The sequence below is a fragment of the Chlamydotis macqueenii genome, chromosome 1 (assembly GCF_036417535.1).
Source record: "Chlamydotis macqueenii isolate bChlMac1 chromosome 1, bChlMac1.mat, whole genome shotgun sequence".
Classification (NCBI taxonomy): Eukaryota; Metazoa; Chordata; class Aves; order Otidiformes; family Otididae; genus Chlamydotis; species Chlamydotis macqueenii.
In genome coordinates, this window is record NC_141556.1 from 214,255,141 (window position 1) to 214,269,754 (window position 14,614).

General features: G+C 50.2%; 2 protein-coding genes across 2 annotated transcripts in view; one reads left to right on the forward strand and one right to left on the reverse strand.

Moving 5' to 3' along the window:
- The window catches only part of C2CD3 (C2 domain containing 3 centriole elongation regulator), a 47,819-nt gene extending 46,560 nt beyond the window's left edge, over positions 1-1,259 (reverse strand). The window contains exons 1-2 of the mRNA XM_086739776.1: positions 1,160-1,259; positions 783-1,052 (exon numbers count right to left, since the gene is read on the reverse strand). Coding sequence (XP_086595902.1) covers positions 783-1,052; positions 1,160-1,214 — 325 coding nt within the window. The 5' untranslated portion in view covers positions 1,215-1,259. The remainder of the gene's footprint in view (positions 1-782; positions 1,053-1,159) is intronic.
- Positions 1,260-1,601: 342 nt separating this feature from the next.
- PPME1 (protein phosphatase methylesterase 1) overlaps positions 1,602-14,614 on the forward strand; it is a 28,231-nt gene continuing 15,218 nt past the window's right edge. The window contains exons 1-2 of the mRNA XM_086739791.1: positions 1,602-1,738; positions 13,740-13,833. Of these exons, the coding sequence (XP_086595917.1) occupies positions 1,641-1,738; positions 13,740-13,833 (192 nt within the window). The 5' untranslated portion in view covers positions 1,602-1,640. The remainder of the gene's footprint in view (positions 1,739-13,739; positions 13,834-14,614) is intronic.

Consider the following 14,614-nt stretch of genomic DNA (forward strand, 5'->3'; position numbering starts at 1 on the left):
GGCAGGTAAAGCAGTGTTATACTGATAATAAATTACGATAAACAAATGCAAGATTACTGCGTAAGGACTGCTTATGATAGGACAAGGGGTAACAGTTTTAAACTGAAAGAGAGCAGGTTTGGATGAGATATACGGAAGAAATTCTTCACTGTGAGAGTGGTGGGGCACTGTCCCAGGTTGCCCAGAGAGGCGGTGGATGCCCCATCCCTGGAAACATTCCAGGCCAGGTTGGCCGGGGCTCTGAGCAACCTGATCTGCTGGAAGGCGTCCCTGCCCAGGGCAGGGGGGTTGGAACTGGATGGGCTTTAAGTTCCCTTCCAACCCAAACCATTCTGTGATCCTGTAAGTCACTATAGCAGGCACAGGTTTTACGGACAGACTCTAGACATCTGGCTTGCATTAATTTCCTGCAGATCTTTCAGTAAATTAAGTCCCTTAATAACAGTACAAGCTCATCCTGAGTGCCTTTTTATCCTTCAAGCCCTTAGAACACTGAAACACATCTTTAATGTGATACGTATGACGCTAAAAGCCATCTGATCTTGAAGCCAGAGGGACCACGGGAGACCTCAGTAGTTTGCAGACCTGAGCGCTAAACCTGACTACCAGAGAGACCGATGCCAGCAATTCCAGGCTGAGATCAACTGCCTCCCAAATCAGGAAAACGACCTAAAAAGCCATAAGTGAACACAGGGCCGGGGTGACTCGGCGGGTTAAGTAACTCATCAGCTTTCGCCGCCCTCCCCGCAGCTCCAGCCCTGCCCAGGGCGAAGCGGCTCTACCTGTCAGGTAGGCAGCGAACTGCCTGGGCCCGCAGCGGACAGGGTAGCGGGCGGTGGTTCTCCCCGCCGGTTGCCCGGGCCGGGAGGCGGGTTGGAAGACGGTACCGTCGGAGGTTTCTCCCCACCACCTCAGGCGGACGAGGACCGCGGCGGTGGTGGGTGGCTTGGAAGCCGTCCATAGGAGCCGGGAGACGGTGCAGCGGAGGAAGCAGCGCAGCGGGCCCTCCACTAACGGCGGCAGGCTGGTGGCGGCGGGGACGTCGCCGGTACCTGCGGGGATGAGGGGTGTCAGCGCTCCCAAACCGCCGCCGCCGCTCCCGCCGTGCCACCCCACGACCCTTCCTTCCTTCCTTCCTTCCCGCCCGGGAGCTGCCCACCTCCCCTCCGCCGGGAACCCGCCGGGACCAGCGGCCTGGGCCTCCTCTGCCGCATCCCGCCTCGCCTGCCCTCAGGCCGCGCCGCCCCGGCAACCGCCGCCTCGGCGGGAACGGGCCGCACCCCCAGGGGGCGCCGAGCCGCACTTCCGCGGACTACAACTTCCATCATGCACCGCGGTCCCCATAGCACTACACGGGGAGGCGGACTGCATTTCCCAGAAGGCCACGGGACGGCGCTACGGGTGCCGGCGACGGCCATGAGAGGTGCATTCCCGTGGTGCCGCGCGGCGGCGCTGTGGGGGTGGAGGGAAGGCCGCTTCCGGTGGGGCGGTGCGGAGCGGAGCGGGGGTTGGGCGGCGAGGCCGGTTTTTTTTTTTTTTTTTTTTTTTTTTTTTTTTTAGAGGAGCGTTGGAGGGAAGGGAGGGGGGTGGGGTCGGTTGGCGGTGTGTCCTTGTGCGTCGGTGACTCCTCGTTCGTCGTCATGTCGGCCCTGGAGAAGCAGCTGCACCTGGGCCGCCTCCCGCCTCGGCCCCCGTTGCCCGGTGGCGGCGGCCAGTCCGGTTCCAAGATGCGCATGGGGTAGGCGGGGGCGGCTGAGGGGACCGGGGGAGGCTGAGGGGGTGGCTCCGGGTACAGGTGGGAGGGGGGCCGAAGGGGAAAGAGGCTGACAGCGGTGGGGGAGGGATGCTGGGTGCTGGGGGGGATGCTCGGTGCTGGGGGCCTGCGGGCCTTTCTGGTATTTTTGGGGGGGAAAGGGGGGAGCGCTCGTCACTGAGGGGTCTGGAGGGACGAGGTGCTCGTTATTGAGCGATGTGGAAGAAAGGGGTGCTTGTTATAGGGGGGTTTAGGGAGGGGGTGCTCGTTGTTGGGGGGTCTGGAGGGAGGAGGTGCTCGTTATAGGGGGGTTTAGGAAGGGGATGCTCGTTGTTGGGGGGTCTGGGGGAGGGAGTGCTTGTTGTTCGGGAGTTTAGGGAGGATATGCTCGTTATTGAGGGATCTGGAGGAAGGGGGCGGCCCGTTATTGGGGGATTTAGGGAGAGGGTCCTTGTTATTGGAGGGGGTTTAGGGAGGGGGGTTCATAACGGGAGAGTTTTGGGGCAGGAGGTCCCCTTTGCTGGAAGGTGGCAGCAGAGGGGAGAGGGGCCAGCCTTGTGCGGGCTGTTTGGAGTGCCCTGTACAAAGGAGGTGCTGTGTCCTTGGGGGGCTGGGGGTGTCCTTGGGGGGCTGGGGGTGTCCTTGGGGGGCTGGGGTGTTTGTTGCTGGGGTATTTGGGGTGGGGGGTTGCTGTGGGAGGAGGAACTTCGTGGGTGGGCTGCTCGTCCCTGGAGGAGTTGGCATGGAAAGGGAGAAAAAGCAGGTGCCCTCTACTGGGAGGTTTTGGGTGAGGGGGTCTTTGTGAGGGGCTGGTAGCCCAGTGGAGGTGGCCAGTAGCGTGGTGGGTCTCCCTGGATGGCGACATGACACGGGAGGTCAGCAAGCCCCCCTGGCTGGCCCTGCTGGGTGCTGGATTGCTCACCAGTATCCCAGGAAACCAGCGTCTGGACCAGGCTTCTTCCTCCCTGGCGAGGAGGCAGCCAAAGGTGTTCCTGCACGAGGGAGGTGCTGGGTGCTGGGGGAAGGTGCTGGTGCTGGGATTTCTCTTCAGCAGCCTTTTTCTCCGGCTCTTTTTGCCATCTGTGTTTGAAGGGAAGGTCTAATGCATCGTGATTTGTCTGGGTGGTACCTCAGAGTTGGTAAAAGCATGGTTGGGGGTGAGAGAGAGGTGTGTTTAAATGTTATTTCTCAGCAGCAGACACTGAGGTGAAGCTGTGTAGTAGGTGAGCTCTACCGAGTGTCTTAAATCCGTGCTTCAGATGATGGAAAATCTGGGATAGTCCGGTACAGGTGTCAAATCTTTGAAGCAGGAGTTGAGAACATGTTTTGGAAACCGTGAGAGACGACTGACCGGTGTCTAGCCGTGCGGATGGCGACTAAAAAGGACTGACTGGAGAGGAACAACCTTGGCAAAAGCTTTATTCTTTAGCTGTGAGTCAGAGGGAGAAAATAGGTTGCAAATGGGGTGGCTTTGGTGGGAATTTAGTCGTTTCAGCTCCAAAGGTGAGAGGGAGAAGCTTGTCTTCCAAGTAGGTACCTGGTTATAGCGAGAGGAGAGCGAGACGATCTGGCAGCGGGGTTACGGTGAGATTGTAGGGAGGGAGGTCAGAGTTGCAGGGTAAAGCGAAGGAAGCTGGCAGCAATCGCGGGGACTTGGCCTCAGGATGCTGCGCAAAACGCTTCGGCAGCCCTGCGCAGAAGCGTGGATTTAAGCAGAGTGGCAGAAGCACAGAGGGTTTGTTAAATGCAGGCAAAAGGTCGTTTTCAGGGCGGTGTGACTTTTCGTACGTAGCTGATTGTTAAAAATACGAAATCTGAGACAAAAACCCAGGGGTCTGTCCTCTGGAGGAGCACCGGCCTCCGCACGAGAGCGAGCTTCTGCGCGGTCCAGGTGCGCGCTGCGCGATTCCTGCACGATGCGACGTGCTCTGTTTGGGGGATAAAAATACCCTGCAGTTCCTACAGGAAATCTCCTTTGCCTTGGTGCGTGAAATGAGAAAACTAAAAGAAATAATGAGAAAGACGTCTAGTCCACCGCGACCGAAATAAACTGTTTAGGCGTTTATGGATGGGAGAGGGCTGGTTTTCCCATCCTTTAAAGGGGATTTATTTGTGGTGTTAGTCTAGAAACAGGCGTATCTGTTTTGAACGCCTGTCAGAGGGGGTTGTGCTCTCTCAGGACTGCTGCCTGCTGTCTCCTGGGGATCTGATTTTGGGAGCTGGGACTCGAGGACTCTCTTTCCTGATGTTGCGTGGAACCGCGGGGTTGCGAGCAGGTCACTGAACCGCCGGTTCACCCGCTTGTGTTGCGAAGGGCCTTGTATTTCTCAGGAGCGTGCTGAAGGTTCCGTGGTACGCGTGAAGCTAGATTTAATGTTAAACACGTTATTTAGTGCTACTGGCTCTGTTCAGAACAGAGCTAACCACGCTGTACGAGGTCTGCCAAACACACATTTCTTCTCTTTTAGGTGAAAGAATGAAGTTTTTGTTTCTTCCTCTTGTTTTATCCTGTTTAAGTTAAGAGTCCCACCCCTTGCGGTTATTTTGTGTAAGTTTGAATGTACTTTACACTGTTTTCATGCGTTGTAAACTTTTGTCAGCACCTCATCTGATCCTCTGTGTACGTACACTGATGGCACTGCGAACGAACACCACGACACACGACTTGTCCGGTTAAATATTCCTACTTCAACAACAAATATAAAAACTCCCAGCGCTGGTGTCACCGTGGCCTTAAACAGGATGAAAAACACTTTGCAGTTTGTCTTGCTGCTGCTGTCAACTTCTCTCGGGTATTTCCTGAAGGCAGGTGTCTCCACGTTAAATAAAAAGTCAAAAATCAGTTTCCTGCACCGCAGGGTGACCCGCGCTCTGCTGCGGGACCGCGGAGTTGGTAAGCTGAAGGAGCTGGTGTGTTTTCCATGCGCCTCTAATTGACTGTGTTCTTGCAAAACGATGCCGTGCTGCGGGATGTATTTTCCACGTCGGCATTGCCGTTTCTGAAAATTACCCGCGCAATAATTTTTATTAGAAAAATAGACAAAAGTAAAGGCTGTGAAGTTACTAACTTAATGAGGCGCTGACAAAACCTGCGCGATATTTCTTGCTTCACTCGCTCGTCGCAGGTAAACAAACAAATTACACTGGAGCGTTTCCAGGGATTTTTAAATTGATTTTACGATGTACGCCTGCGGGGTAGTTTTGGAGTTTGGTGATATATAGGCTCGCGCGGTGCTCGTTAGTAGCAATCCTAGGTAGTAATTTATACCATGCCTCCTATCTTGCTGATCTTCAGAGGGCTTTGAACGTTCTCTGCTAGGGAAGTTATTATTACGAAGGGAAGTTCGTTTCCTATTGCTCTATAATGCTATAAGCCTCTTTTTTTTTTTTTTTTTTTTTTTTTTTCCCCTTTTCAAACATTTTCCTAAAAGCACTGATGTGAAATCTGCTGTTGCAGTCGAGAATCCAGGATTCTCCCGTCCTTCCCCTTGGAAGCAGCAGGGACTAGTTCATCGTCGCGGTGTAGTTGCGTGGCCGTTGCGTTTTTGGGTTTGCTGCTCCGACGTCGAGTGAATCCCTTTACGGGTGATGTTCCTGTTGTGTGAGGCACTGCGCCTCTGACACGAGAGCGGCGGCGTCCGGAGATACTTGCGACTTAGGCGTAAAAAGGAGAGAAAAGTGGAATGCGGAGACAGCGAAGTACAAGCGATGGTGAGGCGAAGCTGTCGTGCTGCAGCTGCTTTTATGGTGGTGTTGGAAAAAGGGGCTGGGTGGCCGATCGGGCAGGGTGGCGAGGCGGTTTTTTAGGATGGGGTGGGTAGGGTGGTGCATCGAGAGCTCCAGCGTTGCTCCGAAAAGGGAGCACATGTCACGGATGCTGGTTTTAGTGGTGCAGCAGGCATCGTGGCTCAGGTTTTCCAAATGCCAGAACGGCCTGGAATTGAATGTGTCAGCCTGTCTGTGCGATTGCGTCGTTTGCTCGGCCCTGGTCGCTGCCGCGGCTCGCGGGAGGTGAGCGTGGCTGGCTCTGTACACTCAACGCTTTGTTCCTTCGGCCTTTTCCTCGGCGATCTCCGGTCTCTCCTCATCTTAAGCTGTGTTTTCATTTTCGGACGCTGGTGCCCAAAACCGGACGTGGAACTTCAAACGGAGCCTTTCACACACCTGTGAACTGGGAAGGTTATTTCATCTACGTCTGTAAATGATAACGTCGTTCATACATCTCAGCAAAACTGGGGGTTTTTTGGGGTTTGGGGTTCAATACAAACAAGTGCAAGATTCCACAGTCGGGCCACTGGAAGAGAATGTGGTTTATTATACATAGAAAAACAAGTGGAACAAAAATAATTAAACTTTGAGAAAAGTTGTTTGTTGTGTTAAGCATCTCATGTTTATAAATCTGTTTTATTTCTACGCTTGGAATTTCTTTAAATTGGAAGCAGGACCGTTAAAATGGATTTAAACTTAATATCCAAGAGTCCTGGCAAGCTGATTTTTCCCATGGCTAAATGCTTTGCGTCGGCTGCACCGGTCCTCTGAGTAGCGTGTTGACTGCTCTCTTTCGTTCCTTCTTTTTTTTTTTTTTTTTATCAGCCAGCCAGGTTAATGTGACTTGTTAATGGTTGAAATTGAAAAAAATTTGAAATCATAAGAAGGAAAAGGTGGAGCAAATGATATTGCAGTAAGAAAACAGAAAAATAATTGACTGCAGCACGGAGATTTCTCAAACTTCAGTCATCCTTGACTGGAAAGGCAAGTGAAGGGGTAGGAGGCTTTCTTTAAAACATCGTTTTCAAGTTTATTCTGACATTTTGCAAAGAAGCTTTTGCTGTTTACACTGAGGACTTCCACGCTTCTGGTTGTCTGTCAAGGTAACGACACGTGTGCACGTGCAAACGGCAGGGATGTTGTGTGGAACACGGGTATTAATATTTCAGTAGAACCCCTGAATAGTTAAAATGGCTGCTGCAACGTAGTTTTGTCTGGCTCTCGCCGTGGCGCAAGATGTACGCTTCTCATTTCAGCGTATTTCACGGCGCGTCGCATTGATTTCTGCTACCTTGCTGCCCCTAAATCACAGCCCCCTCCCGTCGCAGACGCTCGCGTGTGCCTGCGCTGTTCCCTCGCTCTCCTGCCGGTAGTTAAGTGCTCTCCCACAGAACTGTCCGGCTGAGTGATGTTACCGGAAAGCTGATTTCAAAGGAAGGTGGTGCTTCTCTTCGACGACGTGAAAATCGCGCCCTTGCGAGGAACCTGAAGTTCGTTTTTCGATGTCCGTTTGTTTTAAGGAGCAAATCTGTCCAAGGTTGTGTTTGAAATTGCCTGCCTGTTGAAAGTGATTCGTTTGAGTCGCTTGCTTGAAATGGAAATAAAATCCAACTTTGTGGTCAGAGTTCTTTTGGGGAAATCAAATAATGGAGTTTGCAAAATCACTAGCGAAGCAAAGAGACCGAGCCTCACAGAAGCAGCTCCCGACGGCTGCAACAGCTGATGCACCTGCTGTCTTATTTTTTAATTAAGTTTTTCACTCGTTTGCTGACAGAACTAGCTTATTCAGAGTTGAGGATCCGGATGGGATTTGGAACTGAAGAAGAATTTGCTGCTCTTTTCCAATGTGTGAATAAAATTATGTATGACCTTCTAGATCTTTTAATTATCTGGACGGCCTTGATTTGATCTGATCTGTGTAGTTTGATCATGACAATTGCAACTATTTCTTCCTTTTTACAATTTTTTCCCTCTGAATCTTTTTAAATAACAAAACATTTTGTCTATTTGGTATCTTTAAGGCAGAACTGAAAATACTGCCCTTGTCAATTTTTAGAATTTTTAAATACAACTTGTCAACGATGGCAGTTCTTAAATATAAGCGATGATTTATTTGCTTTGGTCAGGCTCAAAGAACGTGCAAGAATCTTGATTGATGCACGTGATGTTCTTTAAATATAGTCAGAAAAAAAAAAAAGGAATTTCTGAAAATGCTTGGTACAACCATTTCCTATTTCTTTTTAGGAAAAAAAAAACCTGAAAGAAAACCCCTCTAAAAATGAGCGAGAGATTTGCTGAGCCGCACGGGCCGCCGTTGCTCCGGGATGGCTTGCAGTGCGTGTGCGTTCTCCGTACGTGATGAAGGGGACAAACCGCACAGTAGGATAAAACTAGCTGCAGAGGGTGCCCAGGATTTGTTTTGTGATCCCGGTTTAATATGCCGCCTGGCTGGCTTGGAGTTGAGGGATCGTTCTAGAAAAGTTACGATGTTGGTTCCGTTCCTGTTCCCGTCTGCCGGATACTTTAAAAAGCAGTAATTAGTTCTGTCAGTTTAAACATTTGGTCAGCAAAATACTCCTTCAGCATAGGAAGGTGCAAAATCACAGCTGCTGTTTGTTGGGCTTGTTTCTAAGTTTGAGTGTGTGTTGATGTATCGCTAAAAAAAGCAGCGCTGGGAAAAATAACAAATCAAAGCTAGCAATTCTTTTCTTCGGATAAATGTTTCTCTAAAAATCAGCCGCTGCCCAGTCGCCAGGTGTTTTGTGGAAAACTACAATGTTTTTTCTGCCCTTTTTGGGACTCACTGTTAAATCAGAGGTCACTTACGTTCTCCCAGGGTCTCGGTAACTGGAAGGTCACCTTTTCTGTTTGCCTGCAGTTCTAGGAGAAGGAGCTGCATCAGGCCAAGCTAAGCGGCTCGAGACTGATACCAAGTTCCCCAGGTTATCTGAGCTCATGAAGACATCTGCTTGAGAAAACGAGCTAGAAATCCCCTTCCATCTGAGCAACTGGGATGAAGTTATCTTTGCTTACCCCTTTCCCCCTCCGCCCCTTGCCCCACGTCGCTCCCGGTGTTGTGTTTAACCACATCGGGCTCTGCAGATCTTCTCACTACATGCCCTGTTTTCCAGTCTTAATTATTTCTGTACTTCTCTGGATTGTCTTGAGTTACGTCCTTAAATTATCGATCCAGCCACAGGTACGGTATTCCAGACACCGTGGCACCGGTGCCTTGTGCAGTAGCAGTATAATCCGTGCTCTGAGATGAGATTGTCCGTAACTGCCGGAGAATCGCGCCGCGACCAGGGTCACCGTGCTCTCGCTTTGCTGCGCGCAGTCGGCCGACGAACCACCGGCTTTCCGGAGACCTTGCTTCACGGCACCGCGTACCTCGTCCTGTTAATGTGGGTTTTTTTGCCTTGTGCCTGGGTGTGTGACTTGGCTTTGTTAGTTTCGAGATCTGCTCTTCATCTGGCAGAAAGGGAACAACGACAAGTCCCTCTACATCTGCTCTCGCCCGTGAAGGATTAATGAACGTTTGCTGCACGGCTTGACTGTCGGTAGCTGATCTTGGTTAGTGCTGTGCTTAATATTTCCTCTGGCCATCTTGAACGCTTAAAAATCTGTGCCGCTTGGTAGAAACTGTGCCGTGGCTTTCGCTGTTTGTGATGGATCCTGAGCCAGATGTCGGTAGTGACAGCTCAAGCTACTTCGCGTTGTTGCAGCTTGGGCTTGTAGCGTTGGAATTCATTTCTTTGCCTTTTGTTGTGATTAATTTTGAGTCTAAATATGCCAAACTTGTGCTGGTGATGATTCACGTGAATTCATGCTTCTCCTACGCAACACAGGTTTGATGTCCTTGCGCTCGTCAACGGGCCGCTGCGTTCGCTTGCCTCGTGTAACAGCGGCTCTCCGTACTGTAACCCTGCTTTCAGAAAAACGGATTAATTTGCCAAAACTCTTCATCTGGCGTGATACAGTTGATCAGCAACTTCCTCCAGGATTTCCCCATGGTCTACCTCTGTTACTGGTAAAAGAGTCCACTTACAAACTTTCTGGTCTCGCACCACAGGGGGGTTTCCAGGGAGTTGCTGCTGCTGCTTACCAGATTTATGGATTGTGTTGGAAGGGGTGCAGCCAGGCGGATGACGATGTTTGCTAATCACCTGGAATTACTCAGGATGATCAAATCTAAAACCAGCCTTCATGTGCTGTGGAAAAATCTCACCGCGCTAAAGTGCGTCGTGATGAAATTTGTGTCGCTAGCTGCACATCCTGCCTAGTCAAAGAAAGGAAATCATCCAAACTGTGGGCAGTCCTCTCCATCTCCAGAAAGAACCAGAAATGATACGGAGAGCGAGCGTCATCAGGGCTGGGATGGGTTCCCAGCGAGGAGATAATCGATGGTAGGAGTCTCGGCTTTAAAAATACCTGGCCCAGGCAAGGGAAATATGATAGGGGTGCATACAGTCATTACTGTTGTAGAGAAGAGGGAAATGTTATCCTACTGTGAGCTTAAAAGCAAACAGAAGTAATCTTTTTTTTCCTCAAAGCCCAGTTAAATCGTGGCACCGTTGTCAGGGATGTTGTGGAAGTAGCTCTGGCTGGAAGTGACTCCTATTTTCCGTGACGAGCTGAGAAACTGTCCTCCCTAAATGCAACGCCGTGCTGAGGATGCAGCCTCCGGTGATCCCCGTCCTGCGAACGGTGAAAATTTGGAGGTCAGACGCTGTTCCCTGCGTAACCCTTTCCAGAGCACGTGCTGTGCTGTGCTTTAATCAGAGAATGAGAAAACGCCGAGGCAGGAGGAGAGATGGGTATTTTCTGGGTTTACGTAGGTGTGTGACATCTTGTTCTGTTTAATTGAAATTTGACAAGAGCAATACTGAAGTCTGGAAACCCACAGAGGAGAATTTGGACCCTTCGGGGGGTGGCTGTTTTATGTTTCATATTCTAGAAATATCAGGAGAAATAGGAGTTTTGCTTCTATAAAATTGAAAAGCTGCTTTGTTCCTTTCTGTTTCTTTAGGAAGTCAAGAATTCAGGAGAAACTTCCTTCAACAGAGGAGATGTTTCTTCTGTGGAGGTGTTTTGCCCCTCACGCCCATGCTTGATTTTAGTATTCTGTGCTGATTGCCTCCCCCAAAAGAGCTGAAGTGCAAAAAGCCTGTTAAACTGGTGTGCTGTTACTCATCCTGTATCCTGGGCTCCAATCTAGCCTAATTATTGCACTGCCAAAATTAAGCACTACTCTTTTAGCCTTACTGAGTGAATATCAGCCTGAGAAACAGCTTTGGCATCAACTGAGTCATCAGGAAAATTCCGATCGCGGAGCCTTTTGTTAGCAATGGGGACACAAGGAGAGGGCACAGCTGCACCTTTTGATGGAAGGGAAAAATAAAGTGGTTTGTCAGCTGGGTACCTCTGAGAGCCCTTGTTTGTACAGTGTCTGCAGAACAGGTCTTTGCGTTCACCCAGTAATTTAGGGGAACTGCATTCCCAGAGGTGCTGGCGTTAGTACTACAGGAGCAGCTGATGTAAGGTGTAATTTGTTGCTGCGCTTTGCCATGTACCTGTCAACAAACCGCGGCAGAAATTAGCTGCCTTATAAAGAGGAGATGAGTCTCGCTGCTTATAGAGTCACAGAAGGGTTTGGGTTGGAAGGGACTTTTAGAGGCCACCCAGCCCAACCCCCCTGCAAGGAGCAGGGACATCTCCAACCACATCAGGTTGCTCAGAGCCCTGTCAAACCTGGCCTGGAATGTTTCCAGGGATGGGGCATCCACTGCCTCTCTGGGAAACCTGGGACACTGCTCCACCACCCTCAGTGTAAAAAAATCTTCCTACTATCCAATCTGAATCTGCCTCCCTCTATTTTGAAACCACCACCCCTCGTCCTGTCCCAGCAGGCCCTGCTGAAGAGTCTCTCCCCACCTTTCCTGCAGCCCCCTTTGGGCACTGGGAGCCGCTCTCAGCTCTCCCCGGAGCCTCCTCTTCTCCAGGCTGAACAGCCCCAGCTCTCTCAGCCTGGCCTCACAGCAGAGCTGCTCCAGCCCTCTCAGCATCTGCGTGGCCTCCTCTGGACCCTCTCCAGCAGCTCCACGTCCTTCTGCTGTTGGGGGCTCCAGAGCTGGACGCAGCGCTGCAGGGGGGTCTCCCCAGAGCGGAGCAGAGGGGCAGAATCCCCTCCCTCGCCCTGCTGCCCACGCTGTGGGGGTGCAGCCCAGGGTGCCGTTGGTTTCTGGGCTGTGAGCGCACGTTGCTGGCTCGTGTTGAGCTTCTCACCCACCAGCACTCCCAAGTCCTTCTCCTCAGGGCTGCTCTCCATCCGTTCCTCCCCAGCCTGGATTTGTGCTGGGATTGCCCCCACCCACGTGCAGGACCTGGCCCTTGGCCTGGTTGAACCCCGTGAGGTTGGCACAGGCCCCCCTCTCCAGCCTGCCCAGGTCCCTCTGGATGGATTCCTCCCCTCCAGCGTGTCGACAGCACCACACAGCTGGGTGTCGTCGGTGAACTTGCTGAGCGTGCGCTCTGTCCATAACAACTGTGATTCACCTTTTGGAAATGTGTTACTGGGCAAACCAGGCTTTGCTTTCCTCCCTCTGTTTGGGTTTTAGTCCCCGGACGTGCGGAGTGCCGGCAGGAAGATGCCGGCTTGTAGAAAAGGAGGAAACCTCTCCAGGCAGGCTTAGGTGCTAGGCACAAAGCACTCTGCAGGTAGGACCGGTGTCCACATCTTTCATCACACCGAGTCCTCTTTTAACACAATAGTTCTAGTCCATCTCCAGAGCACGTTCTCTTCCCCTGATGTCCACAGTTACGATTGTCTTGCCTGCGCGGTGCTCGTTCGTCAGTATTTGGCAAACGACGCGGCAGAAAGGGAAATCTTGCTTCTGGGCACTAGCTCCCTCGTTTGTGCTGGACAGAAGTAGGCATCCAGAAATCTCCAGTGGCTGGAATGGGTTTGGCCCAATTTCACCTTCCTGGGGTATTTTTTTCTCTTTTTTTCTGACAGTAGAGCCGTGTTTCTGTATGGATAGATTCTGACTTCTAAAGGAATTACAGCAACCTGGGAATAAGTGCAAAGCCTGGAGCAAACTGGAGGCTGAAGTTCATTCTCATGTGGAATCTGGTTAAGCAGTCTTGTTATGATCCTTAACTTAAAACACAGCTTTTAAAAATCCTACTTTTTTTTTTTTTTAAATAACTTTAGCTTTTTGCACTCATTACCTTTTGCTTGCATTGCTGGACCTGATAGCATCCTTCCCAACAAAATGTTTTTATTGTGGGATATTTTCCAGGAAACTTGAGCTGTAATTGAAACTTGCTGCTGTTAACATAAACCTGGTGAATTTTATTTGTTCTGCTCCCAACAGTGTTCCTAAGTTTCTTCTCTATGTCATGCTGTTCGGTTCTCTCTGTAGTTTTTCTACCAGCCAGTCGCCCGTCGGGGCAGGTTGACTTTCTTTCTGAATGATATTTCTTCCAAAAATTAGAGGAGATTTGCAGGGAAGTTGTACTGTCACGACAAGGAGTACGTGGTAAACTAGTAGTAACCTTCAGTAAGTGGCTGGTGCTCTGCTTTTCCATGCTGTGGTGTCAAGGTGACTCCTGAGAGGGACATATTCTTATTTTAATAGTGATTCACGGGCTGAGTCATGAATTTAGGATGGCTTCCTGCGCTGCGGGCACTGGAGTGCTCCCAGTCATGGCAGCCTCGGGCTCGCTTTAAGGCTAGAGCGAGAGCATTCAATACAAAGGTGTTTAAAGACTTTTGACTCTGACTTCTGAAGCGCCTGATCTGTGGGTCATTGCAAACTGGAAGATTGTACTGGGATGGTATCAGTGTGTGCTCATTCTTTCCCCTTGTCTTAGGTCTGTGTAGTCTAAACTGCCGTTGTTCGGTCTTCCTCGGTATCGCTTTGCGAGGGAAATATTCTCCTCTTTGCGTCTCCGCTGGTTTTCCTGTGCCTCTTTGTAATATCCTCAATAGGAGCAAGAGTTAGGGGGGAAAAAAGGGAGATTTCCTTACTGTCTGTAAAATTACTAATGTTGTCTGGGAATTTCACTGATGCGTCGTTTGCTTCCAGTCCCAAACTGCTGTGTAACGCCGCTGTATTCTCTTCAATGTACGTAATGACGCCTGTATGCCGACTTAAATGAAAGATTTTTAACATACCTCTTACTGATTTGATTTTATTTTTTCTTTTTCCCCCAGCCCTGGAAGAAAGCGTGACTTTTCACCAGTGCTTTGGAGCCAGTACTTTGAATCTATGGAGGACGTCGTGGTAGAAAATGAAACTGGCAAGGATATATCCTTTTTTCCAGGCTGAACTTTTCTTACTCTCAGTGGCTGGGGCATTACAATGTTTAAGTTTTGTCGTTTGTTGATGATCTCTTCAGCTTTTTCATGTATTTCTTCTCATCTTCCATTTTTTCTTTTGTAGGGATCAGTATCAGTAGCTAGAGCAATCCCTTCTAAGCTGAACAGTTAAGATGTACTAGCGAGGGCAGCTCCTGGCATTGCTTCTTTACTAATCATTAATTTTAAGAAGTGTTTCCAACAGTTCAGTAACATGTTTTGCAGGGAGGTGCTCATCGGTTCCCGTAGTTTAAACCATATCAACGTCAAAGCTGTTTATTGATTTTTATTAACCACAGGTAGTTATCTGGCCATCAGTGAGCTGTGTGTGCAGGATCAGTATTGGCAGTACAACAGGTAAACCTCAACACTAAACACTGAGATCTTAATAAATACCTGCAAATTTCTAAATGTCTTTCCACAACTAGTGCCAGAAAGTTCTGTTCCTGGGCACAGGCAAACAAACATACATGCACCCCAAGGATTTCATAGAATCACAGGAGGGTTTGAGTGGGAAGGGACCTTTCAAGGCCACCCAGTCCAACCCCCCTGCCAGGAGCAGGGACATCTCCAACCACATCAGGTTGCTCACAGCCCCGGCCAACCTGGCCTGGAATGTTTCCAGGGATGGGGCATCCACCGCCTCTCTGGGCAACCTGGGACAGTGTTCTACAACCCTCAAAGGAAAAATTATTTTCCTAATATCAAGCTTGGATCTACCTCCCTCTATT